Source organism: Excalfactoria chinensis, chromosome 8 (genome assembly GCF_039878825.1).
Source record: "Excalfactoria chinensis isolate bCotChi1 chromosome 8, bCotChi1.hap2, whole genome shotgun sequence".
NCBI classification, from domain to species: Eukaryota; Metazoa; Chordata; class Aves; order Galliformes; family Phasianidae; genus Excalfactoria; species Excalfactoria chinensis.
Genome location: NC_092832.1, coordinates 2,640,669 through 2,668,395, shown reverse-complemented (window position 1 = coordinate 2,668,395; position 27,727 = coordinate 2,640,669). Strand labels below are relative to the sequence as shown.

Sequence of the window (27,727 nt, the reverse complement as noted above, 5' to 3'; positions counted from 1 at the left end):
GGATTGTTTCAACAGAAGTAGGGATGCTGTGAGTCGAGCAAAGCAATCCAGCCCTCAGCTGGAGACCATGTTCCCTTTCCCAGTTTCCTGGGAAAACTGAAACAAGAAAGTGGTAAAAATGTGTTGAAATGAGGGGTCTCCTTGTTGTTTTATTTTATGCCAATATGTTGATGTGCTTTCTGAGTGTAGAGGGCACCAAATATTGTTTGCTTTGTCAAAATTCATGTCACGATTAACTTAGTTTCTACTTTCCTTCTAAAACCTTGTAATTGGGAAAGAAATCAGTTTTCTGAGTTTGCCCGCTGAGGGCTCTGGTTATGGAAACATTTTACTATTTAAGATGTGGATCATTAAAGAACAAAGGCAAAATCATCTGTTCCAGACTGACTGACGATAGCATGGAGATTATTCCATATCTCCTTTTTCCATAATCCGTAGGGTGTTTGTTTGTTTGTTTGTTTTTCCCTGATTTTGTGAGTTTTCTGAATGTCCTCTGAAAATATTTTAATTTTCAAGGAATATCTGTTAAGGAGAGGAATTTTAATCAGCTTGTTCTCATTTTCATTCCCAGCCCCTCACTGCATAGGTATTTTGCTACAGCCATATGTTTCTGATACTGTACATTTCAATAGTTTCCTGGATTATGCATTGCATTTTTTCCATTTATGAAAACCTTTCCAGTTCTGAAATACAGTTACCAGGAAAATGCTCATTTCACCGCGTAGAAGGAAAAACCATCTTGAGTTAGGAGTTTAGGGGACAGAGCAGAAGGAAACTTAACAGTATTTGTCATTTTGATTTACTGCAGGAGTCAACAGTTCTCTGACAGGAATCAAATGTGACTTGGTAATGTATAGTAAATGGAGACTGTGACGATTGATTTCACAGTGAAGATAAATTCTCATGAAATGTACATGATTGTGCAGCTATGAAAAGCCAGCATTGTGAAATAATTAAATTCTTTTCTCGTTACTTTCTGATTAAAGTTAAAAAATATATGTAAGAAAAAAAGAAAACCCTTTGTGCGAAATAGATAAAGTGTTGCTTAAATAACGTGGCTTTGGGGGGTCAGAGTTCTGCTTCTCAGCAAACTTGATGATTTATTCAAAGTTTTTGAGTGGGCCCACGTACTTAATTTATTAAGGTCATGGAAGACCTTTGTAGATGGGCTTCTCTAGCTTACTTACCTTAGCAGCACTGGATACTAGAGCCAGGTACATTAGAGAAAGTGTCCTTTGACTCCTGGATCACTGTAAGCAGTGTCTGTCTATGTGAATCTGCATCTAAGCAACTGAGATGGGGCTGCAGGATTGAGCAGTATGTGTCTAAGGCTCTTAAGAAAGTGAGTGCTATTTTATGTAGGCCATCCTTTTCTCCTTTCTCCCTATCTCCACAGTAAGCTGCTGGCAAGTCTTTTAGACTGGAAAAGAGGTCACATGTATTCAAAGTATTTTAAAAGAACCGTTCTGAATATAAATACTAATGAATGCAGTTTTGCTGTCAAAGATAATGTGAAACTGAGCACTTTTGCTCACTCTTATGAGAAGGAGAGCGATAGTGAATGTAACTGTGCTCTAAGAACAGTGATTATTAGAAAATGTTGTGAAGGACTTGAGTTCTGTCTAGTCTTCACTATGCAATGAAGTACACCGTGTGCTGCTTGTGAGTTCTGCCCAGTATTCCCAGAGGGACGGAGCTCAAGGATTGGAGTCAGCTTTTGATTCTCTTGGAAACACAAGGCAGTGTAAGGCTTTTCCTCCTGGTAAGAAGAGATGAAGTGCTAGCAAAGTTGTTATGTAGACATAGCTGCTGATTGACTTGATGAAGCAGAGCTGAGAATGACAAAGATTTTGTCATTGCACGTGCTCATTAAGATTCACCTTTGCCATCAAAACTGATGGATGTGTGAGACTCCTGTGTAGAGTTCAAGAACAAACAAATGCAGCGCAGGAAATTTCCTTTGCTTTTGGGATTTCAGTTCAGATCCTTTGCCTGTTCCTCATGTATTTCCCATAAAAAGTTACCAGTTTGCATTCTATTAAAGTACTGGGGTTTGGGACAAGAACTATAGTTTTAAATGTGCCTTCCTTCAGGATCAGTTGCTTTTCTTATGCAGGAATCTTTGTTCCTCTTCAGACCCAGTTCTTTCTTTGCGGCCAAAGAAGTAGAACCAGCTTATTTCCTTCCAGTTGGGATCCTGATGAGAAATATAACCTGTTACGTTCCTTCACTCTGTATACCAGGAGGATGTGAGAAATGAATGCAAAGCATTTAAACCACTGTTCTGTTTATCTTCAGTAGAATAGTTTCCTGCGACTTAAATGCTCCTCAGTATTTGTGAAGCAGTGTGACAAAGCTAACATCTCTGCATGAGGGCTGACTGTCTGGGGCAGCTTTATTGGAGAAACAAATCCTTAATCTGAGAAACAGATGAATGCAAAGAGGAGAGTCGTCAAAAGAAAATGTGGAGGGGACACAACAGGACTGGAAATAGAGCTGTTGTGTCTTGAGCACACTCTTACTGTCAGGAATTGTATTGCCTTGTATGAAATGAAATGACATTGCCTTGTAGGACCCAGGGAAGAATGCTGTGTTTACTAAGTGAAAGGTACAGCAGTATTTATTTTGGGTGCCTGTTGTTGGCTAAGTTTTGCTCTAGAAGGGGATAGAGCATAATTCTTCCCTGGGACTCTAGATGCATTAGAACCTTAAGTACCGAATTCTTTCTTACGAACAACAAATGGTTAACTGCAATCCATATATAGGGGAAATTGGGAAACAGCCAAAATAAAGGCAACTAGTGAAAGGAGACCGGGTCAGAGGGGCTCCTGGATGGAAGCCAGGCTGAAGGAGAAAGCCTATGATGAGATGTATGTTAGTTACTGTTTTTGAATTGCTAAGAAAACTAAGCCCCAGGAAGAGCTGGACTGTAAGCTATTCACAGCCCTCTCTGTTAGAAAAGGAAGAAATAAAGTCCATTTAATTAAAAATATATAGATCTAAAAGCAACACACACACACACACAGCTGCTGGGATTTGTAAACAAACTATAAGCTGCTGGTGAGTACAATGTCTAAGAATGGGGAAAATATACAAACACAAAGGATAGCTACTCTTTGTGCCCCACAAATTCCATTAAAATAATAACAATAGTTCTGGGATATTTCATTTTTGTCATTACTGACAAGAGTTCTTTGCACAATATTTATATTATAGGATGGTAGGCAGGTGGTCTGAAACTGGCATTAAGGAGCAAAAAGGGGCTCTCAGGGAAAGAATCTTAAATGGCAAACCCTTATCTTATATATGAGCTACACTCCAAGAAAATTCCCTGAGAGATTGTGTAGGATCTTCTACCAGACAGACAGGTGCTGTAAGCACAGGCCAAGTCATGGCTGGTAAACTTGACTCAGCTTGCAGGATAAGTTCTCCTTCCTTGCTCAGTGTGACCCAGAATGTGCATCAGTGCCACATCTGTGGAAGCAGAGGTTTGTGGTGGGGCTCTGACAGCTGGGAGCTGCTCTTGCATCTGTGTGGCCCTCAAAGCAGGTTACGAATCAGCCTTTCATCCCCTACTACAGAAATGATCAAGCCTTCTTGTCTATGGAGTTATGGAGTATTTTTGTGCCATTTACTGTTACCACCACAGATGTTGCCCTTCATGGTGCTAGCTCTGGCTACGTTTCTCTTCTGTTTTTCATATAGAAATTGAGACACTCGTTTGTTCAGGATTCACTGTATGCTAATCAGCACATCTTCGATCCATTTTCACCTTAAATCCATTTGTGTCTGTATTTGGGTGTGTGAACTTGAAGACATGGCTGTACTTTTGGGAGATCACTTATATGAGTTAATGGTAAAATCCTTAAATGCTGTTATTTCTCGACATTGTCTCAGAGATGGTCTCTTTGGCTTTTCTGGATATTAAGAAAAACATCTTCAGAGACATGTGTAATTAATTTTAATTAACATTCACATTGTGCTGATCTGGAATGGCATGCCTTGATAGAAAATGTTAGTCACTGCAGTTAACTCATAGCAGATGGTCAGCTTCATTTCTTTAAAATATATGATTTATGGAGCCTTTAGTAGAGCTTTCTTATAAGAAAAATAGTGCATATAGTCAAGCCAGACGTTGTGGAATTGCAAGTGTTTAAAATGGCAAACTAAGAGTAGGTCAAAGAAGCAGAATATATCCAGTGGAGCTGCAGGTTGAATAAGCAGGGGATATCTGTGGAGTTTTATTCAAGGTTGTCTTTGTTGTGCATGTGTGTTTGGTGTGTCTGGACTCTGTTATTTTCTCCTTATTTTAAGTCATTAAATATGAAGCTCATTTTCAAAGATACCTCAGAATTCATTCTTTTGCATTTATTATGGAATAAAATTGGGCCGATTTGCATTTGGCTCCACATTTTGTGCTCATTTTCACTTCTGTTTGCATGCTCCTAAAAAGACAAGAAGTTCACCAATGCAGTCATTTCAGGTGTTTGAAATCCCTGTAAAGGAAGGCAGCCCTTTATCTGTCAGTAGTTCCACTTGCTTCGGTGTCACTGTTTAAGTTCCATGTGCTTTGTGTTCTTTGCAGGATCAAATTGTCCTATAGGCACAATCCTAAAATTTCAGTGATATTCTCATCCTCTAATTTCTATTCTATCTCCTCCTATAAATATATAGGGAGGTTTAAAGGAAAGAATAAGTGCTTTTGCATTTAATATTGGTTTGTATTTTTTTTTTCTCTCTCAAAAAAGAAAAAAAAGAAAAAGAAAAAACCCAACACCTGCACATACAGTACAGCTTTGTCTACTGAAATGTTCCAGATCCAACTCAGTCTAAAAAGCTGTCTGTGCATACAGCTAATGTGTGGACATGCATTTATTTATATGCTTGCGTATCAACAGGATTTGTAATGTATATAGACTGGTTACCTTTAACATCTTTCCAAGCTTGTTGGAGATAAATATTTAACCTTATATTGGTGCTAAGGAGTTGCAAGAACTGCTGTATGTCTTGAGATACAGCACTTGTCTGGATAGCGAGCAGTTTCAGCATGCAGATGCTGTGGAGGGAACTCCAGAAAGTTCTTTGTGATTTTCAGTCCTTATTGTTATTTCACTGGTTCCTGGTTCCACTAGCTCTGCTGTTGCACAGACAGTGGAACTCTCCATGTGCAATGCTGACAGGCCAAGGCTGGAACTGGTGGGACAAGAATCTCACAACTGGGCTCACTCTTCAGTCTTACTGACACTACTCGGTTTCCTATTGAGTGCTTTCAAATCCCTTAATCCATTACTGCATTTTCTTGCTAGGGCTCTTCTGCGGTGGGAGAGGTTAAAGGGGTTAAGGCTGCCATGCGGCCTTACTTGGAGCACTGCATTGGTTTGGGCACCTTTAGTCCAATTGGCTGTTCATCACCATGGGCAGTTCTTTGATTTTTCTGGAATGTATATCTTGAGGTATATGTATTTAGAGTGGGACAAAACCTGCAGATAATAAATTGTCATCTTTTATATTTTTCCCTCTTGGGATCTATTTTTCAAGTACTACTCAGGATGTTTAGTTATGAACTCTGCAGAAGGAAGTAGTATGGTTAGATGTGGTACGTGCATGTAGCTTTGCACACAGCTCCCTTGTTTGCGTGCTCAAACTTAAAAAATGTTAAGTGTCCAAGGGAAATGTGGCATGCAAATTTTACTGCTAGGCATATTCCCATTTATTGTATTGTATCTGTTTCTTCAGCCCCTTAAAGTTGCCTGAATAACAACGAGACTCGTATTTTTGAGAGTTCATTTTTGCTTCCTGTATTATATCACTCTGTAAAGTGTTTATCTGCTATGGAGATGACAATGAGAGCATGATCTCATTGTATTCCATATGGAGTAAGTAGGTAAGGATTGAGTAGTAACTGTTTCTGTGCCATTATCTTCAGCAGTTTTTAAAAGTGGAAGAGAGAACAAAACAGAAAATTTGAATGGTTTTCAAGAATGTTTTTACAGCTCTCTATGAGATGCCAGTGGATTCCTAATGAGTAAAACATGTTAATGGTATGGGTCTTTTTGGTAAGATTCTGCTAGTAAAAGGACAAACTCTCTTCAGGAGTTGCTTTGGCTTTTTATTTTTATTTTTTTCCTTTGAAATGCTTCTGTGCCTGTCAGCCTTTCTGGAAGAAAGACAGGCAAAGAAGGCTAATGGCAAGGAGGCTGTTTTGGGTGTCACGCGTCCATTTACCTGTGCTAAGGCGAGCTTTGTGCACCCCTTAGCTCCTCATTTACTCCATGGAGCAGAAACCTGTGTTCCTCTGTAGTGGTCATGGAGCACTCAGTGAGAGACCTCAGGAGACCAGAGACATCCAGCAGCTTGCTCATCAGGTGCCCCTAAGCCTAGGAAGGGTCTTCATATGATGCCAGGAGTGCTGGGCTACCAGCTCCCAGCTGTTCAAAGCGGTCAGCTAAAATTCCCTCTCACACAGCTATGCGTACTGTAGTAAGTCACAAAATGCCAAGAAGTTTAATATATATCGTAACAATCCTGAAGAAATGTTTTCACAAGCTGGTGTCATGTTGTATTGCTCTCGCAGATAAGTATTTTTGGAACTTCCCTATCGCTATATTTTACAGTCTTTATGTGCTCTATAGTTATTTTTAGTCATCTTTTCTGAGACTACTCTGTAACCATTTTAGCTTCCCTTCAGAGTTATAGCTGCTTAGTTATCTCAGCCAAAAACCTTATCTCAGTTTCTAAAAACAATCAGTTAAGGCACTTTAGTGATTTCATATCAATCTTTTTTTGTTTGTTTATTCGTTTTCATTCAGTCTGTTTCATTCAGTTTGTTCATTTTCATTCTGTAAATGTTGACTCAGTTCCACAGATTCAGGTGTCTAACAGCATCTGAAGATGTTGTCCAGGCCATCCTTTGCATTAAGGCGGAGTAAGTGCATTTGGAGCCAAAGAAGTAAATGACTTAACTTCAAATTTCTAGTCAGCAAAAGATACGTGGAGCTTTCAATCATTCCTTCTGCCAGTGGATGTGCCTAAGCTGCAGGATGTGACACGTTAGTGCCTCTTTGTGCTCTGTCTGGTTCCCCTCCTAGAGGGAGACTGCAGGCATACTGCCCTGCCTGGCACTGAGAGGTGCCTGAGGCTGTCTCTGGTCTGAGTTAGCGGCACATCTTCAGGTGTATTCCAGAAGCATGAAGATGAAATCCCACCAGCCCCTGCATGTTACAGAAATCTGTCCAGGCAGTGATGATAATAATAGTCCCCAAGCTCTATAGGGTGTTCACTCTTTTTTTCCCCTCAAAATATGTGGCAGGAAGGACATCTTTAGTTGCATAATGGAGCTATGAGAACCCCTTGTCACTGCTCTCTTTGAAGCTTAAATAATCTCTCTGAGTCCTTCGTGGTGCCCTTCGTTCCCCCCTCTCCGTAGCTTGCTAAGGAAAGAAAACAGTCTGGTTGCAATGGAAGATCGATTCCTGTGCAGCTTTTAAGATCTGGCAAAATGTGGTTTCATAACCTTTGTCAGCGAAGCTTGTGGCCTTTCCTAAAAAGGCTCTTGGCTGACAAATTTATAGCAATCTGGTCTGTATATAGACTATGAATTCGGAAACTAATGGCTAAACCGTAAGGGGAAAATCTGTTCTATTTACTGGAGAATTTACAAGTACCACCTTCCTACATATTATGTATTTTTCCTTCTTTCTCTTTTCTTCCATTATGTGATTCCCTATTCATAATGCTTGTATTTATCTAGTTACATTAATTACCTGCAGCAGGTATTATTTAAACACATCTTGGTTCTCTTACAACTATGGCAGATGTTGGAGGAATTCCTAAAAAGCTCTAACTGTCACTGTATTTTTTCCCATTTTACTGACGGTGTCTGAAGTCAAAAGGATCCACCAGAAGGACCTAAAATGGGAAAAAGCTGAATCCTTAGTTATTCTGATGTGTATTGGTTAGAGCAGCAATCAGTTGCAAAACATACACGTTGAAATGTCTTATGCTTGTCCTCTGTATCACAACAGTTTCACTTTTCCTAAATGTGCCCCATTTGGGGAAAAAATAAAATATATGTATATATATATATATATATATATCTGGAAAATGGATTTGAAGCAGTTTCACGGTGCTTTCAGATCATTGTTATTTCCAGAGCTGGGTTGTAGCACTGTAAGATATTTTTAAGTACTCCGTGTAATTATTAAACAAGCACCTGTCTCATAAACGCCGTTGTCCAAAACAATTACCAAGTTCTTTCTGATCCCAAAGGATTTTTCATTTAAAATGCTGTGCACGTGATGCAAAGTAGTAAAATTCTGGTTTTACAGTGTGTTGCTCTTTGTTCTAGGAATGTTTACAAGGATTACCGTTTCCTTGAACTAGCCTGTGACTCCCAAGAGGAGGTGGATAGCTGGAAGGCATCCCTGCTGCGAGCCGGTGTCTATCCTGATAAGTCCTCAGTAAGTTTCAGTAGCTGATCTGTTTGAGTCAGAGAAACAATTGTGGCATTTGGGAGAACACAACGTCTGCAGATACCTCGAGGAATTGTAGGCTTTTCATTGGCTTCTGATGTGGTAATTGTTGAATATTCATAACGAAATAATTTATGGTTAATCTGTGCGTCAAACATCAATTAAAAATTAAAAAAAAAGAAGTTCCAAAATGTTATTCATTGGAACGGTTCAGGAAGAACATTTAGCAAAGTGAGGTTTTCTGAGCATTGATTATATGCATTCTGCTTCTCTGAGCATCTTCTAAAGAAAAGGAGCTTATTCCTGCAAGCTCTGTGTTACAGAACTGACAGAAGCATTCCAGGCCATTACATATATTTATTTTACTGAATCATTGCATGTTTTTGTGTATGGAACACGTGCTAAGCCTTTCCAAAGACAGTTTTACTGTCCTAATCATGTAATCATGTGAAAAAAATGGAACAGGAAGCAGCCAAAAGGAAAAAAAAAAAAAAAAAAAAAGCCTCTAAATGAAACAGAAGAGAGAAAAAAGGAACACATTGGGAAATGGAATATGCCCAACTCCCATTTTGTACTTTCTGGACTTGGTCATTTAGTGTTTTCTTATTTACATAAGCCTGGAATGAGGGAGTTGGCTCAGTCCCTGAAGTCCAGCTCCTTCAGTTGCCTGCATAGCTGAGGCCATGGCAGTGTGGACTGTAGCATCAGAACCAGAACAAAACCTTGGTCCTGAGCAGTGAGGCTGCTTAAAGACCATTCGAGTTATGGCTACTCCATTTTACAGTTAAGGTTTTGAATTTAAAAGGCCTTTCTTAGCCATGGCAAACCTACAGTAACCACAGCTTTTTCTCAAAAATGCCACAACTTCACTTATCGGGGGTTTTCACGTATCAGGGTTTTCTTCTTTTTTTTGTTCTGTGCTTGAGTAGTTTGAGTTGAAAAATTCTTCAGTATTTCAGTATTCAGTAAATTCTTTCAGTATTCACTAAAGTTACTCTAATGCACGGCTCATCTTTCCTCAGTCATTTGTCAGATGGCTACCTTCAGAGGAAGATCTATTCTGAGAAACAATGATTTTGGTGGAATTTGTTCCTATTCCTGCTTGTTTTCCATGAGCCCAGGGTCTCGTGACATCTTCCATTTTCATCATCTTCCTCATACTTTCCATATTTTTGTGATACCCCTACATCTTCCTGTATAATCCTCTCTGCATTTCTTCCTGCAGCTATTTATGTGCACAGGCAATGCTCGTTGTACTCTAAATTGTATCAAGGCTACCAACAAAAGCTAAGTCAGAGTACTTCAACGATGAGATTCTCCAGTTATTGTAGAAATGACCAGTGATTATGATAACAGTGTTGGGTTTTTTTAAGCAGGTCAGACACAAGTTAAGCAGGAGACCTACCAAATATATCTGACACTCTATTTTATTCTTAACGACTTTTTGGTAGGGTGCCCGTCCCTGTTGATTAGCTCTTATCTAAGACCACCAGAAGTCATTTTACAAGGATTAGTTACAAGAGGTTACCTATTAAATCACTACATTCAAAGTACTGTATTGTTTTGATTTCTTCCTCAGGTTGTGGTGTCAAACCAGCCAACTGAGTCTTGTGTTCTTTGTCACATTTGCCACATTTGTATATCTGATGCTTTATTGATAAAAAGGGCAGCTAGCTGGATTTCTAAACTTATGTTCTGCCCCTTCGTTTTTCCTTCATGCTACCCTTATCTTTTTTTCCTCCTACATGACTGTAGGTTCAAATGTGTAATGAAAGTCTGCTGTTAAAGCTCTGAATTTTGTAAAGCAAAAGCTTCAACACCCGGGGCACACTGGGAACTTCAACAGAACTTTCATTAAAATCATATGCACACTCCTCAGTTCTGCACCTTTGGTAACATAAAATAGTTTTAGAGATGCCCAGCAGTCTTTTCTTCAAAGATTTAGAGACCCCATTTTCATGCAAGAAGTGCTGTTAGGAAATGGCAGCAAGTTGTGTTTGCTTCAGACTTCCCTCACAGCTTTGCAGTCCCGGAGTTAAAAACGCAAAGAGGTACCCCAGCCCCTTCACAGGATGACCTTCTTGTTCTTTTTCATGCAAAAGTTGCAGCTGGTAACTTTGAATATCCAAGACTTTGGCACCAGAAGCAAAAAAAACCTGCTGCTTAGAAATGAAAAATAGATTAATAGTGCTGTAAACCTGGAGTGCTGCAGTGGTGAGGCTGGCCTGCTTTCTGTAACTGCCAGAGCAGCGTGCACAGCCTGGAATCTGAAGTTAAGCTGTGTGCTTTCATTAACAGCTCTGCTGTGCACATACGGGAATGCTGATATAAAGCCCAGCGCACTGGCCCCTAGTTGGGTTCCTTCTGCAGTGAAAGGAAAAGTAGGAATTTGTCACTGAATTAAAGAGATTTGTTTCAAGTTCTCACCAGGAGCAAATCTCTCAACTAAGAATATTTGTTTTTCTGTTGTTTTTCTAGTAGCGCTACTTAAAATTGAATGATGGTAGTGGTAATGGGGCTTGGTACTTAGCACTGCTGCAATGAAGTCTCTAGTACTAGTTTAATATCGTAAGTAAAGTCTAAGGTTGTTGACATTTTATTTTTGTGTATAAACAAAAATCATTATAGTATTGGAAATTAAACGCCATCTAACACCCTGTTCTTCCACTTTCTTGCTTCCTTTTGCCTGTGTTTCGCGTCCCTCTGTGTGTGTGGATGTATATTCACGTATTCATTCACTTGTTAACTATCTTTAACCAGCCTTTAAAGTTTTTCTTTGAGCCCCTGAATTCTTTTGCACTTTTCCAGGTCACCTCTCTCCCCAGAGGTTTGCATTTGTCAGGACATGAGCTTTGACAGCCACCCGGATAGCAATGAATCAGTGTTTTTAGTTTTCCAACCCATATGCAAGGCAGCTTGCTTGATATAAATCACACTGTGGCCAGTTCACTTTGAAACAGGATATCCATTTACCAGCTGACTTTACTGCTGGGTTTCTGTATTGAGGCATCCAAACCTCCTTTTCTAAGAAATGGCTACAACTTTGTGACTAACCTCTCCAGACTGTATTTCTCAACTCTAGGCTGGAGTTTGTTTTGGCCATCTTCCCTCTGTATAATATACACTGTTCATGCCAGCTCATGGCAAAACTCGCAATTTAAAAGAAAAGAAAAAAGAAAAGAAAGCACAGATGTTCATCACAAGTTGTTCAGCACACTTTACCTGGCTGTCACCATCCATTCCCTTTCCCCTCTCCCCTACTGCCATCTCCTCCTTACTTTCGTTACTAATCTAAACGTACAGTATTTGCTTTTTAAAAGCATTGGATCGTGAAACTTTCCATTCATTGGCATGTTGCAGGGAGTGGCTGTCATGAAAGGGTAAGCAGACATATTTAGTGGTTGCTTTGCGTACTGGAAGCTCAGTATTACCGATGCTCGAAAATCCCTCTGGCTTTGGTCCCATCCCTAGATCGTTTTGAGCCTCGTTTCCCTGACCCTTGTTTTAGTGTCCACCGACTTCCCCGGAGCTGCTCCTAATTTACACTGGAGGAAGCAAAAGTGGAATCTGGACGTTTATGTAGAGAGGAAATTTTGAGAAGCAGTGTGAATTTGCAGCTTTGCTGACCGTTTCAAATCCCTTTGTGAATGTCCTGTGCTCCCTTGGAAGCTGCCTGACTAAAGGATTCGATGAATATACTTTGAGTCAGTTCATTTGGTTTGAGCTCCTTCCAGAGCTGTACAATTCAGTCTGAATGTATGTAAAATATATGTATCTAACATTTCTTTTTTCCTCTTTCCTCCCTGCTGCATCCTGCATAGGGGAACAACAGAGTAAGTTCTTTGTCCTTTTACAAAATCCTTCTGTATCCTGTCTAAAGAGTTTTGTCATAAGAATCACTTTATCTTTTGCTTCACACAGTTGTTGCCTGCATACTCCTAAGAGGAAACTCCTAGCTTCTTACTAATAAGAAATGTAGGTGCAAAAATGTATTCTATGAAGCTATGAACAGATCTTTGTATTTTAATTTTGTGGAAGGCGATATGTTAAGTGATGCCAAGTGTTGTTTTTAAGGCGGTTCAGTGAGAATGATACTATAAAACAGTATTGGGACCGAAGATTATGAAGGTATAGCAATAAAGACCTTCTGAGGAAAGGTTGCTACAGTCTGATGAAACTCATTACAGCTGGATTTTTTGACCATACATCAAAGCTTGTATTAATGGGCAGTTATAAAAACCCAGCACTAAAGTCTTAAATAACAGATTTGCTGGCGTTGTTGGCTAAGCTGAACTAGATCAGTGTAGTGGCTTTGAAGGTGCCTTAAAATGGATGGAGGAGGGTGGGGTCAACATTTGACTTGGCTTCTAGACCCTTGATGGGTTCCAGCTGGACAGCAGCAGAAGGGTGTGGGGTGTGGAGAGAGAGAATCAAAATATGCATGGTAGGTTTTTTGAAACAGAGCAGCACACGAAAAGATAGTTCTTCTGATGTTGATTTGATAAACTCATAATCAAGTAGTTCCCAGGGTTTGTACTTTTTCTGCCATTTTTACTAAGCTTAAGAATGGAAATTTCACTTCTCACACTTTGGAACACGATGCAAAGGGAGTCTGTCATGCTACAGAAAGAATTTACACCGCTTTTGCATTTTTTTTTCTTTCCCGTTTTGACATTAACCCTTAGGAGGATCTATCTGGAGCATCAGACGATGCTTCATAGCAAATGGTGAAACTATCCCCTGAATTATTGCTTGTAGCATCTCACCGTGAGCTTCTAGCATTTCTGGGCTACTTGGGAAAGACCCAGGTGCACTTAAAGTGGTCTGAAGATCTGAGAGTTTGTCTGCTTTTAATTTTGATATTTTTATCACTTTTTGTCTGCCGCTGGGCTCAGAAGCACCCAAACTGTTGTGTTTTATTGGCTTGCCGGTCAGGTGGTGAAGGGTTAAGAACTGGTGGCATAGAGAGAGGGACTTTATGCAAGAGGTGGTGTGAAATGTAAATGTTAACTGTGTACACTGAAATATCAAGGTAATGTTTATAATGTTGCTTTACGATATGCTGACTTAAGGCTTTGCTGCTATGCTGGATACTGAGCCGATCTCCTGATGAGAGGAGTTAGACTGTAGATGCTCTGTCAAGTGAGATGGGGCACCAGAGATCTCTCGGGGCTACCAGAAACAGGGGTCAGGATGCATGTGGACAAGCGCTGTTCTCCAGTGTCCTGAGCTGTGGGGCACCTCCAGGGAGGGAGGACCAGTAGTAGCATCTGACGTTGAGTTAAATTGCTAGCAAAAGATAGGATAGATTTAAGCAGGTATAGGAGAAACTTGTGAGATCTGAGGCTTGTTGGAACCGTTAGCTCTCCTTCTGCCATGAGCAATGGGTGATTTTTGCTGTACGTTCACAGATATTCCACCTCTGGCCATGGGATGTCAGCTAGAAGGTAATTCCAAAACAAATCTCCGTGACAGCCACACTCATCTTAATCTTGGAACCCAGATCCTTGTGGGGATCACTGTATCCTCATCTGTGTACCCTCCCTTCTTCCACAAGTTTCTCATGCTCAGGAGGGCTGGGACTCGATGACCTTTAAGGTCCCATCCGGCCCAAGCCATTCTATGATTCTGTGGCTCTGTGAGGTTATGAATCCCATTTAGGCAGGCAGAACTAACCTGCAGCTGCCTGTAGTGGCTCAAAGCCCACAGACATCTTTGAGATTTCTGTACCTAGCTGTATGGGACATGGGTACACCTGAGAGGTGGTAAGATAGTCTGAGGTGGGCTGGGAGAAGAGAGGACCTGCAGATTGTGGATCACGGTGGCTTTCAAAGCTGCAGAATCCTTCCTTACTGTCCTGGTATGGATTTACTTGGGTACCTAGCAAGGCTTTAAAATTCCTCTTATTATTACCTGTTAGGGCTTTCACACTGTCTCATATCATGTGGAAAGATTCTGTAACCACCCGCACAACCTGAATGGGTCCTGCCCTTAGCTTTGCCTCTTAAATTTGCAAAGTAAAAATAAACACTGGAGTAATGAGGTCCTAAGAAAAAGCAGGGGGAGGAAAAAGAACAGGGTTTATGGTCATCAGTGGGCTACTAATCATTTTTATTTTTACTTTTTATTATTGCACAATCATTACTGTAGGTGAGATTTCTCACGTGGTTAAAAATAAATATATCTTCAAACACTGTTGGATAAGATCTGTAAAAGGGGTCGTTTAGAATGAGGTAATGGAGACCTACCTCATTCAGCAAGCACATGTTGGCAAGCCGTGTCTTCCTAAAGTTAAAACGGAGCTCTGCTCTGCAGTCCTGTGCAGAGGCAGGATGAGTAAAGCGTTGTGCCAAGCTGTACAGAGCACTGGAAGCTGCTTGTAGCTTTGCTCCAGATGCTGAAGACACTGAGTCAGTGTCTTAATCCATCTCTGTGAATTTGCTTACTCCCCTGTGCATTTTCATCACCCTTGTTTAAAAACAAAAGCATAAAACACCGGCTCTCCAGAGCCTGCTGTTTGGGAATAACAACAGCAACAAAGCCTACAACGTTCTCATGTAGGCAGTTTTCATTACGTGCCCAACATTGTTAGGTTAAAAGATTAACTTAGATGCCATGTCCTACTGAAATCCTCATCCCAAACCCCATGGGACAAACTAGCAAAAATAAAACACACACACACAAAAAAGCCCCCAAAACCCAAAGTGGCTCTCTTTACATTAAAGAGCTCGCCCTCTTTATCATCTTTGAACCCTGAATTATCCAATTGCTTCTGCTTAATTTGAGCTATCAAACACTTTGAAACTGAGATCGGTCTTGAGAAAATTCAACCAAGGCAAATTAAAGATGTGATTAAACTGCTTTTTGTGGGCAAGGTTTTTCTAACTATTTTGTGTTGCCGTGCTTGCTATACCCTTTACAAAGCACGTAGAACTGACACATCTAAATAATGCATTTGCATCTTGGTTAGTGGAATTGTCTTAGCATGGATAACACTGGGCATGTGAGCATTCACCTAACACAAAGTCACTTAGTATAATGTAGTTTGAATTTTCTCCTGAGAAAAACAGAATTTCCTTTGAAAAGAAAAGGAAAATAATCTTGCTGCCAGGTCAGTTTGCATGTTATTGCTTAAAATACTTCTTGGTGACATATTAATTGCTTAGTTTCAAATCTCTTTTTTGGGAGGGGGAGGGGAAACGGGTGGGAGTAGTTTTACTGAAGTCGGATTCCAGATCAGCTACTTCATTAAGAAGACCAGATGTCCTACTCCCTCTTGAGACAGCCTTGGAAAGTGGGAACTTGGGGCGAGTGGAGTCAGGGTACTCATCCTACTTAGGTGTGTGACAACATCTCTCTCAGTTCATCTATTTCACACTTGGCTATTGACATTTCTATGCAGATGCTGCGCCAGAAGCCATGTGCATCTTCGCACAGGGCTGTGATGCTTTCTTTACCAAATCCAGCTGTGTTTCTGAAGTGTCTGCACTTACCTGGGCAGCACGCTCTGACTCAGGCGTGGTGACATTCCCAGACAGGCTCAAACTGAGAGTCAGTGCCTCAGCTCCAAGGCTGCTGAGGTTGGTGTTGGAGTTAAGGTCCTAAGGTAAACTAAGTAAAGACTTGCTTGTGTTTGTTGCGTAGCAGTAAGCTGAACAGCAACTTGTGCTGATGTGTCAGAGGGAAAGCAGTGTAGATGGAAGTGAAAACTGTGCATTTTCTGTTTTTTTTTTTTTTTTTTTTTTTTTTTTTTTGTTTTGTTTTGTTTTGTTTTGTTTTGTTTTTTTTTAACTTAGAAAAAACAACACCCAGACAACTATATTCTAGGAAAGGAAGGCACTGAATTCTAGGAAAAGAAGAATCCACTTCAGTTATGACTAAAATTGGCTCCAGGCCAAGGAGGTTTAAAAATAACTTTCAAATGAAGAAGTGTTACAATATTTCTTGAAGTGGGAAAAATGCCATGATTTTATAGACGGTGCTTCAGCCATTGCTTCAAGCAGATGAATTGAGTTTTGCAATGAAGTGACAGTGGAGCGGAGAGGAGCGAGTGTGCGTGCATGCGCTGGGTCAGCAGCCGTCCAAAGCAGAGGGAGGAAAGGAAATGGCTGTTTGTCAGTGCCTTCCGTGCTGCCTTACGCTTTCATGAATGTGAAAACACGCTTCCATAAAATTCATCCTTCTAAATATTTACTACTTCGACCAAACCTGGAGGCACTCCTGTTCCCTGCAAAACAGAGCAGCCCACTTGTATGTTCTCTAAGAGTAAAATAATTGTTGGCACAAGAGAGTTAAAAGGGAGAAAGAGATCCAGAGCACCGCATCAGTTGTACTGACTGTAACAAAACGCAGCCTTGCTAACCAAAGGATTCAAAACCAGCCCCAGCAAACTGGTAACTGCCTGTGTCAGGGGTCAGCCGTTCAATAGCTGTCACAGTTTTACATTTCTGCTATTAAATGAACCTGCTGACATTAAGCGAGCTCCAGGAAATTTAGAAACGAGCAGATATTTTTAATTGTTATTATTTTTGCACTGTCTTCGTGGTGGGCTCTTTGCTTTCCACAAGGCATCTGCACATGGAAAATATTTTTAAATTCTTCGTGTTTTATGGTGCAGCTCATTTTTACACCACTTCCACTCTAATGAAGGATTTTATTGAGGCTGTAGTGAAAGGTGAAAACTTTCTGGCTGTGAAATTTCCAGTGTAGGCCGTGTTCTGGACGTGTATTCCTATTGAAAAGAGAGAGAGATCTGCCCTAGGGAAGGCAGTAAAGAAAGCCAGCTCCTGCAGATCCTTTCCTAGAACTGGTCAGTGAGTGCTAAGAGTTGGCTGGTATTACAGGGTGCTTCTGGGCTGCACTGCACCACTCGGACCTACAGAGTTCTTTGAGACTCCAGGCTGGGTGTCTGTGCCCCCAGGATGGCCATGGCTGGAAGGTCACGTTGCCTCCATGCTCCTTTAGTGCAGCATTACTGTGTCACCCATGTGCAAAACCAAACAGAAGGGGAAATGCACTCAGATATCACAAGACCGGAACTACTTTTGTGTTGTTCTCTAAGTCAGTTCGTGCACAAAAATCTGCTCCTGAGTAGCGGCTTTTTAAAAAAAAAGTAGTTGGGTCTAAATAAAAATGTGAGTTTTTTCTGCCAAGAATGTCACCGAACTCACTTCCATTGCATTTACAGTGTAACAGGAAATGTAGTCATTGGACAGGAGGGTGGAGGGCAGCTGGTAAACAGCCAGGTCCTTCTTTTTCTCTCATTTGTAGGAGAAAAGAAGACGATCAAGAGAAACTAAATGCTGTTTTCTCTCATTCTGTTTTGGACAAAAGCAAAGATATGCAGTGTCTGTTCTGATGCACGGTTTTGTCCTGGATTTGTTCAGCCTATCCCATCTTTCTTTTGATAGAGGTAGGGTTATAATTACTGTCCAGTGGAGTGAATTTCACACGATGCTTTGTGTGTGAAACTCCCTGTTCCGAAGCTTCATTCTTGTCTCATAGAACTCACGATGTCATTTGTTCCTGTTCTGTGGTCACTCCTGCATCGCCTGTGTCCCAGTTCCATTGTGGCCTTTCACTGAGCAGTGTGTTCTCTGCCCTTCCCCATTTGATGGATTTGTAGGACACTTGCTATTCCAACTGTGCTGCTTCTGGAGAACTGAGTTTTGCCCCTAGGAAAAGCTGGCTGTGGACACTGTGGTGTTTGGTTTGTGGTTCTGTTCCACTTTGGTGCCTTACTTAGTGTTGTTCCTGGTCCCAAAGTGATCTTACTTGGCTCACCTTTACCTTTTCTTTCATTTTTTAATTTTTTTTTAATAAAAAAACTAACATCTCCTAATCAAATTGTTTGTAATTCAAAGAGAAAATGACACATCACTAAATATTCCACTAAGTTCAGATGATGTATGTGAAATTATCTGGCTGGATGTAAGCTCTATGGTGCACGGACAGAAAGTTCTCATGAGCTGTTACACAAGGTGCTGGGCTGTGCTAGACCTTTTCATTAGCAGAAAACAAAACGTTTCAGTCACATTATTTGTTGCACGGTATTCTCTTGAGTTGTTCAGTGAGTAGGGGATCTGTAATTGCTGTTCCTCAGCTGAGGGCCTCAATACACGGAATGATCTGACTCTTTGAAAAGGACGCCAGCAGGCAACCTTGAATGCAAAGGTGTCTGTAGTTGTGTTATCTTCTTAAAGCGAATTATTTCGCTTTAAGAGGTGAGGGGAGACCTTATCGCTCTCTTCCAGTACCTGAAAGGTTCTTATAGTGAGAGTGGGGCAGGTCTTTTCTCACTAGTGACAAGTGACAGGACGAGGGGAAATGGCCTCAAGTTGCACCAGGGCAAGTTCAGGTTGGATATTAGGAAGAACTTCTTTACAGAAAGGGTGGTTAGGTACTGGAATGGGCTCCCCAGGGAGGTGGTTGAATCGCCATCCTTGGATGTGTTTAAGAGCCGTTTGGATGTGGTACTCAGGGATATGATTTAGCAGAGGTTTTTTAGAGATGGGGTACTGGTTGGGCTGTGGTTGGACTTGATGATCTTCAAGGTCTTTTCCAACCTGGGTAATTCTATGATTCTATGACTCTATTTGTGAACCAGAATTGGTGGATTTTTACATGAGTCTATGTATGCCCCTGTACATAAGTAAGTAACCAGTGTCCTATGTGAAATAAAATGCTTACCTTTATCTGTCAGTCATGTTACTTTTCTTCTAGATCAGTGGCTTCCAATTCAGGGCTCATTGCTAATTTCGATGTTAAAACTTAGGAAGCTAACCAAGAGCAAAATACATCATTGTGTGCAGTCCTCAACAGTGTGTTGCCTGTGGTCTGGTGGAAATCATGGCCCTTGCTTTCAGATGCTTGTCATCTCCAAGAGTTTGAAAACATAACTCTTTTTCTCTGTGGTCCCTGCTATATACTGCTGTGCAGAATATCTATACTTCTTAAAGCAGCAAGTGGAGGCATATGCTCAGAAACAAACTGCAACCAGCACTGGTTGTGAAAAGACTGGAACTTGGGTGAAATAGTGGGCACAATGAAGTCAATTGTAAAACTCCCATCAGTGTCTGGAGGGTTAGCATTTCATCTGCACTGACTGAATGCCTTCTGCTTCATTCTGTAAGTTTTCAGTGGACCGTTGATTTTTTGCTGCTTACTGTAGTCTGGTGAGTGTTCCGCTAAAATCCTCCTTTCCTAGAACCAGTCCTGGCATTGTCCAACTGGGGCTGTAATTTCTGTCCCATATTACATTTCTCTTATTTAGTTCCATCTTATTTGTACAGTTTCTTTTGTAAGTCACAGCATGATGCCTCTCTAGCAGCTGTTGTTAATATTGTGAATAGATACTATTTGTCTAGAAGCTGCAGTTGTGGACCCAGATCCCATTTTATTTATAAAATAAAAATATGGTTCCTGGCTTGTAATGCTTACGGTCAAAGAATGACATGAGGGAATCAGTGGGTAATTACTGAACGTTGTCCTGTCTGCATTTTGGGTCGGAGTTTTGTCACTAGCCATTGAGATCTGTGGAAATTGATTGTCTCAGGGCAAACTACCTGTTTGTCGCTGGTCTGACCAGCAGGCAATGTAGGCTTTAGGATTATTATATTATGAATGAATTCTGTAAAGAAGCAGCATAATTTCTTTGTACGGGACTTGCTTCTTCAAGCCTGAGAAAGCAGAATTTCTGGTGTTTGGAGCAGGTTTGGCAAGACATCTTTATTTTTGCTCTTTAAAATTACCTCACTTCTACATCATCTGCGTATACAGTGATGAATTTAAGAATCAGCGACAGTGAATTAATCCTAGTTTGATTTCAGTTAATTTGAGCATCCCCTTAGCTGGAGAACCAGATGCATCACCAGAAGCTTAAAGTAAGATTGGAAATTTGCTTAGGTGGTTTTGTTGGGTCACTTGTTGAAGTATTTAAAGCCAGTAATTGTTATTAACTAACCTAGATATGTACGAGGCTCTTCATCCTTTTGCTGGTTAGTGAAGGGCAGAAAGAAAAACTGTGGGGAATTGTTGGAAATGATTGTACCCAAGACAAGAGTGTGTGTGTGCATTTGTGCATCCTGAGGCGTTTGGCGTGTTTGCTCAGATATGCTGAATGCATTTGCTTTACGTATACAAGTACCAACATTTTCCTGTCACAATTCAGATCTTTTTGGATGTTACCCCACTGGGGAACTGCATGCATTTCTAGGCGTCTGTGTCTAGAATAATCTGTGATTATTCTTTCTGTGTCTGGATCTCTTGGCTGCTGATATCTGTGTACCAGGTAATTGTTAAGGTTCCTGGTTAATTGTCTACCAGCACCGTGAGAGTAAAGCAACAGAATTCAGATTTATGATGGAGCACTTAAGTACACATCTTTTCTCCAGTAAGGCTCAGAAGAATTGATACTCCATGCGAGATGAAAGGACGCAGCACTTCTCAGTGTTGCCTTAAAGTGGGATCACTTTAGTGAGTTTTGAGAAAAAGTCCTTTCCACCTGTGTTCTTTCTGGCTGAATCTTCCCTATTGGATGATGGAATGGTTTATTGGGACTAAAAGATGCTCCTTTTTACAAGAGTTCTTTTTATCTTGCATCTGCATTTTCTCTGTGCAAAGCTTTGTCAGTACTGATAGCCTTTAGGTTGATCCTTCATGGCTTTTAAAAAATATATTTCCTCATAGTTTTCTCCACATAGAAGAGCATTATGCTGTCTCCCAGAACTTACAGTTAGACACAGATACCTGGAAGGTGGTCACAAATGCCCTATTAGTTCCAAGCTCAACCTCCTGCTGACATGGAAAATTACAATTCAAATATCAGTGAGGCTACCTCTTTTGTTTCTGTGCATTTTGGTAAAAACACTCCTTTACTATGGTAACTCCACAGCCCTGTGGGAATTACCCTGTAATGCTTCCAACCTTCCTTTTTTTTTTTTCTTGACGAGTTTCTGGCTATATCCCGGAAAACTTCTGGAGTCTGCTATGGATCTATAGCAGCTGAAAATATGGGAGCAGCATAACCTGAAATAAAATCCATAAGGAAATTTTACATTGGCCAGGGGAAGCTTCAGTGCGAACCAAAATATACACATTCACATTCAATAAGCTAAAAACTCATTAAAGGGAGAGGTAAAATGAGTTTGTCCTGGGCACCTGCAACAATTAAGAAGCTTCGCTACAGAGTGTGAGCTCTGCTTGACACAGAATATATGTGCTTTAGTTAATGTTCCTACCTGGAATCTCCAACAGTAGTTCATAGTCGGTCCAAATTCAGGCGGCACAGTGTTCAGCTCTTATCATTTGTTTGGAAACAATTGAAATCTCTCTTATTTTCCTGAGCCTGCATTGAGTTACTTTAAAATCTCTGCTGGAAGATACGCTTAAAAACACGTAACACGCTGCCAAAATGTTGAGATAATTAATAATAATAACAATAAAAGTACAAAAAAAAAAATGCTCATAGACAAAGAAGTTGTACATTGGAAGTGAAATCCATCCAGCCAGCCTTTCTCTTGCTAGAGTACTATTTATTGCAAAGCCTGCTACATGTCTGATAACATATTCCAGACAGGCTGTGCATGCAGAGAGCTTTTCATTCAGTTTCTTTGGGTGTAGTACAGCAAGATATTTCGGTCCAAAGCACTTAGTTATAAAAGATGCAGAATGTACTGAAATCCAGGCATTTATGTATCTTGAGAGCACAACTGCGTGCAGTCGATGGAGAAGCGCTCTCCAAAGCTGTAAGGAAAAGCATTCTTTTCACGTTTCTTCCCAGTTTGCATTGGACAACTCATACAAGAGCTAGAATATGAGACAGATTTTGCAAGGAGCCACAGCTGTTCTTACTGGTTTTTGGGTTTCCCAAAGAGATCTGTGCTCGGTAGGTTGTTTTGCTGCCAGAGGTTTTTATCATGTGGACCAAGTATCGTAAGGGAACAGACAACACCATCTTCATGTGTTTTTAGACACTTTATTTACTGGGGTTTCCCTGAAGAAAGCTTAGGAATTCTTTCCTTATGACTCACTGACCAAGGGATTGTTTTTATATAAACTTTCCTTCAGCTGGCTAGAGTTGGAACACAGTGTCTTCTGCTCCTTCTGGGGTCTGACTTTGCTCTTAATTTCTTTTAATGGATGTTCCTGCAGCCAACAGCATAGTTTGAACCTCGTGGCCTTCCCCTTCACCCCGAGTCCCATAGTCTTTAAAATCACCAGGCCAGCCAGCCGGTGAAAGTGCTGGTGGCAACAACTGCTTCTCTATCATTCTGCTTTTCAGCTTTTTGCCTTGTAGGGTTTTTTCAGCTCCACACCTTACTTGTAATTTAGGGAGAGCAAGCTGTTGACATTAGCCAAACCAGAGTTTGTGTTTTACGCACTGAAATTAAAACAAAAAGTTGATGTTTGACTTCAGCGGCGTAAAGGTTAAAAGCTGGAAAGCTCTGCTTTTCCATAATGGAAATCACTGAAGCTGGAGAGACACATGCCTTCTCTTACATACCCCTGAATCCTTTCCCACCCTCCTTCAGTGGCTGCAGTGGAGTCTTCTTTTGCCAGGAGAGCGGTGTAGAGTCACTTTTAATTACCTCCTTCCACTGCTTTTGATTTCAAGCCCAACTGATGGCGCCAGGGGCTGAACCGCAGGGAGATCTCCAAGCAAGTCCTGCGTGTGTCAGGCAGCCTTGCCAGGCAGATTCTGTACAGCCCACTGCACTTCCTTGCGGTGTTTTTGTTATTACATTTTAATTTTTGTAGCCCGAGACGGGAGCGATGTTAAAATCTATTAGCTCTGTGAAGCGCTTACAGAGAAATTCCAGGTTATGGTCACCAACTTAATCTTCAACACTTTGTATCCAGTATAGGTATGTATCTCACTTCAGCTATGGATATTCTGTGTGCGCTTCTATGCAATTGTATGTGTTTCATTAAGCAGGTAAAGTACCCCATACATACATGGCATTGTTTTAAGCCAATAAACATGCATAGTTCTATGAGTCTTTTTCATAGCCCAGGATTGGATTTCTTTATTTTTACAGGAACATGAATGGCTTAGCTGGAATGAAAATGTTCATTCCACTGCATCATTAGCTACAGGCAGTCTTCAGCTGAAGCCTTTCCCATTTTTCATGTTAAAGCTGTAATAGTTTGACTATTAATCAACATGTAGGATGAATTTCTGGGGCTGAAAGAGCTTGCCTGCATGCCTGTAATTTAAGATGAACTTTTTTTTCCCCCTATGAAAGGAAGGTAGCCAGAAAATAAATTATATTTTAAGGAGTTCACCTCTCTCTCACCCCTTTCTACTATTCCTCTTCTGATAAACACCCCAAAAGTTGTCCCTGGACACATACAGAGTTAGCTGGAGTAGCAGATTCTCGAGCGTGTCATTTGATCCTCTAATCACTCTACGGCATCCTTCTGCTACATGAGGTTAGCTGTTGATGTGTTGATTGCATCATACCTGATGTTCATTACTGAGGGCTTAGCCCAACGTGCTTGTAGCAATTTGAAAGTTAATTTTAGGGTCTCACATGAAGTTTTTCCTCCCCTTCTCCATTGCAAGAAAGCTGTAACCAACAACCCACACGGTCATGGTAGCATTAGCATCTTTCATCAGCTGTTTAGCTGCCTACTCAGCAGTCTGCTCTTCTCTCACAAGCTACATGGGCTCTTATCAAGTGGGGTTAAGGCTTAGGAAGGGTGACGGAAGGTGACAAGTCGGCTTGTGGGACCAGCTCACTGTACTGGCAGTGAAGTTTCTTTGCTCCTTTTGCCATTCAGGTCACTCTTTCTTTACAGCCCGGCTCTTCTCCAAATGAAGAAGGTCTGATATTCCAGTTTTGAGACAATAATTGAAAAAATAATTCCCAGAAGGGCAGAAATTGTTTTCTTACACCATTTCTCTCCTCTAGTCTCACCAGGCTCTCTAAATCACTCTTCACAGACCTGTGGAACATGCAGTCATTCTCCAGCCCTCCCTGAAGTGGTCAAAAACCAGTCTCTGTGAGTAGTGGGTTTTTAAGGAAGGTCTTTTCCAAAGGCCACATTCATCTTTTCCCAGGCTCTGTAAGCAGCAGGAGCAGCTTTGGGATGATCAGTGTGCTGCTAATCAAATATTCTTACTCTTTCCTCCCAAATATACTCTTCCGCTTAATGGGAGTGCTGATGCAGGGCCTGTTCTAGCTCTGAGACTAAGGAGCGTGCTTTGGAACATGGACAAGGACCTTGTGGGGGAGGAAGGAAAAAGGCTATACAGTTCATACAAGATGCAGAACTATTTCAGTTTAACCGTCTAGCACTCTTGAAAACTGCAGTGCTTTATCCTATGGAAGCTGAAAAGCAGCTTCAAATGCAATTGCACCAAAATCCTCTTGTTCTGGCCACGCAATTTCATTTGTCTATAAGTGAAGTAGTGCAGCAGCTCTGGACTAGGGAGATATAAAACATTATATAACCTCCTCCCTCAGTGATCCCGAGATGATCACACCTGTACTGCAAAAAAGGATGTTTCTACTATTGGACTCGCATTGCTCATAACAGAGGCAAACGTGTTCAGTCTTTTTGTGGCCACATTATACTAACACCTTAGAATTGCCTGATGCTTTGTTAGAGGTGAACGGTATTTCTTATATTACTGCTAGCTGATGAACCTCAGTCCAGTGCAGCAGCTGTCATTAGTCTGTCAATGTATAACTTGTATTTAATCCTGCTTCTGTTTTTCCAGTCCTTGATGCTACTGCGTCCTGCAGAACACTTTTCTATTGTCCACTGTATTGACAGTACTTCACAGTTTTCTGTTATGGGCAGAAACAACATTAACTGCCAAGTTCACAGTTTTGTTCCAGCTAGGCTATCTGTTGGACACTTTGATGATGAAACCCTTTGATGCTGCTACTTCTTCCTCCCATCCTGTCATGTACTTATCTGTTACTTCATGACTATTGTTTTTTTCATTAATACTCATCTTTACAAACTTAATTACCAGACTTCTAAGGGTATCACTTATAACTTTGCTGAAACTAAGATCTGTGAAGTTTCCAAAATGTCAGTTAACTGATTGAGTCTGACATGTTCTGACATCTTCCTTGTTTCTTTAGTTGTTTATTTTAGTATGCCTGTCTTTAAAAATGTGTTCCAAAGCTTTGCAGCCTGTATTTCCTTGCACTATGGATTGTGTTTCACCTGGGACAATTGGTAGAAGAATACAACAGCTTGAGAGACAAAATACTTTGCTTTGAGGAACTCAATGGAAATCTTCTTGATCTATAGCAATCTTCGGGGCTGATGACTCAGATTTTCTCTTGCTCTGGTTTAGAAAGGAAGAAACTGCCAATGGCAACGATGAGGAGCTGAAAGCAGTAATTCGCACTCTTGTGACATAGCAGCATTTTTTCCTTTGATCTCATCAGTAAGTTGCACCCTGAAATACAGCCTGTGGTTCCAAACCATGGGCTTTCCTCTGTGCCTTATCTGCTTCTTGCCTGGCCACGGTCCTGTTTTCTTTCAGATCTTTGCATTTCTGTAGGATTGTGTTCCGTTCTTCTTCCAGCACTTCCAACCATACAATCATATTCCCTCAGCCTACTTTTTCCATTAATGCATGTTTCATATAAGCCTTCACTTTCTTAAACCGTGGTTTAGGAGCTGATATCCTTGAAGGTTTTCTTGCCCATAACTGTTACCTGTGCACATATGCATGTTATCTTTGTGGGGGTTTCATGAAGCATGTGCGTTTATAGACTTGTGGGAATTTAAAGTGTTCTAATGTTTGCTGAGATACATTTCTATGTAACTCTAGCGACTAGCAGGCACAAATGAGAATTGTTTAATTTGGAATATGTGATTATCAATTGAAAAACCTCCACCCTATAGGATGCCTTGTCAACACCTCATGTCTTAAAATGCGTAGTATCCAGAAAACTGTGTTGTTAACCTTTTCATGGGCAAAATCAGTACTTTTTCTGTGTTTGCATGGGTCTTTGTTTGCAGTGATTAATGGTCCACTAACAGTGTCCAATACAGTGCAGTGTACAAAGCGCCTTTGATGCCAGACATTCTACAGTGCTGTGCAGAAACTAAAGCTAATAGTGGTAAGCCTGAGAGGACTGGAATGTTTTCAATTTACTTTTAAACAAATGACTTTATTGTGCCATTCTCACATGGGAGTAAATTCCATGGCCTTGGAGCCACATTAGACAAAACATTTTTACCTGCTGGTTTCTGTTTATACTGGGAGAAAAGAAATTAACCTTAGTTAGGAACAGGGGTGGAAATAGGACATAACTATTAAACTTGGTGGGAATTGTTCCAAGGGCTTCACTGAGAGCAGAGTTGGATGCAGTCGTACAGGATGTAACTGCAGGATGGTCTGTGGTGCAGAGTGGAGTTAAGGAATTCTGTATTCCTGGAAATCAAACTCAAGAAGGGCACCCATAGGAAACACTTTAAAAATGGTTCTGCCTTTACTGCAGCGTAACGAAGCTCTTGTTGTAGTCTGACTAAATGCTGGTGGTGTTCAGGAGGAAGATGCATAATGACTTCAGCTGGAGGTAAATGAGGCCAAATTCCTGAAGGTAACAATTCTCAAAAAAGAAATGGGAATCAGTGGGGAAATACGAATGATGTCCCTTGAGCTATAGAAGCAAAAGTAACTCACAATGCATCGCTTTGATGTGGCAAAGGTTTTCAGGAGGACATGAATGAATGAGTCTTTAATGCTTACAGGATGATATAGTACCATGGATTTACATGGATGTACATTTTTTACATGGATTTGTAAAAAAAAATATGCAGGTATTCCTTAAGTATAAGGAACACGGATCCCTTCAGAGCTGCTCTGAGTGGGAGAGCCTCTGAAGCTGATATGTGCATCATAGTCTTCTGATAACACAGATTCCATTTCAGAAGGTCCTTTTTGATCGATACCCAGGGGTACATGAATTACTAACAGAACCAGTAACGCCAGATTGTTTTTTAAAAGGCACTCTAGGTCCTTTTGTATTAAGCCTTATATTTTATTACTAGGTGTTGTTTGGTGAACACTGGGGTTTTCATTGCTTTACAAATGCATAAGCAAACAAGAAAAAAAAAATAAGTTTTGACTAGTGTTTTTATTTTCCCATTGGTCATCTACAATTCATTAGCATTTTATGTTCAGCCATTACCTGGAAGTCCGAATGGAAAAAAATGCAAGTCTAGGTGATACTTTGATGAATGCAACTACACAATTGGACAAGTCAATGTACTCACCTGAA

The 27,727-nt window shown here is 40.8% G+C and overlaps 1 protein-coding gene across 5 annotated transcripts in view; it reads left to right on the top strand.

The window, feature by feature from the left end:
- The window catches only part of DNM3 (dynamin 3), a 165,983-nt gene that overhangs the window by 102,678 nt on the left and 35,578 nt on the right, over nucleotides 1-27,727 (top strand). For all 5 annotated transcript variants that reach the window (XM_072342573.1, XM_072342572.1, XM_072342575.1 and 2 more), the window contains one exon: nucleotides 8,348-8,459. In XM_072342573.1, coding sequence (XP_072198674.1) covers nucleotides 8,348-8,459 — 112 coding nt within the window. The remainder of the gene's footprint in view (nucleotides 1-8,347; nucleotides 8,460-27,727) is intronic.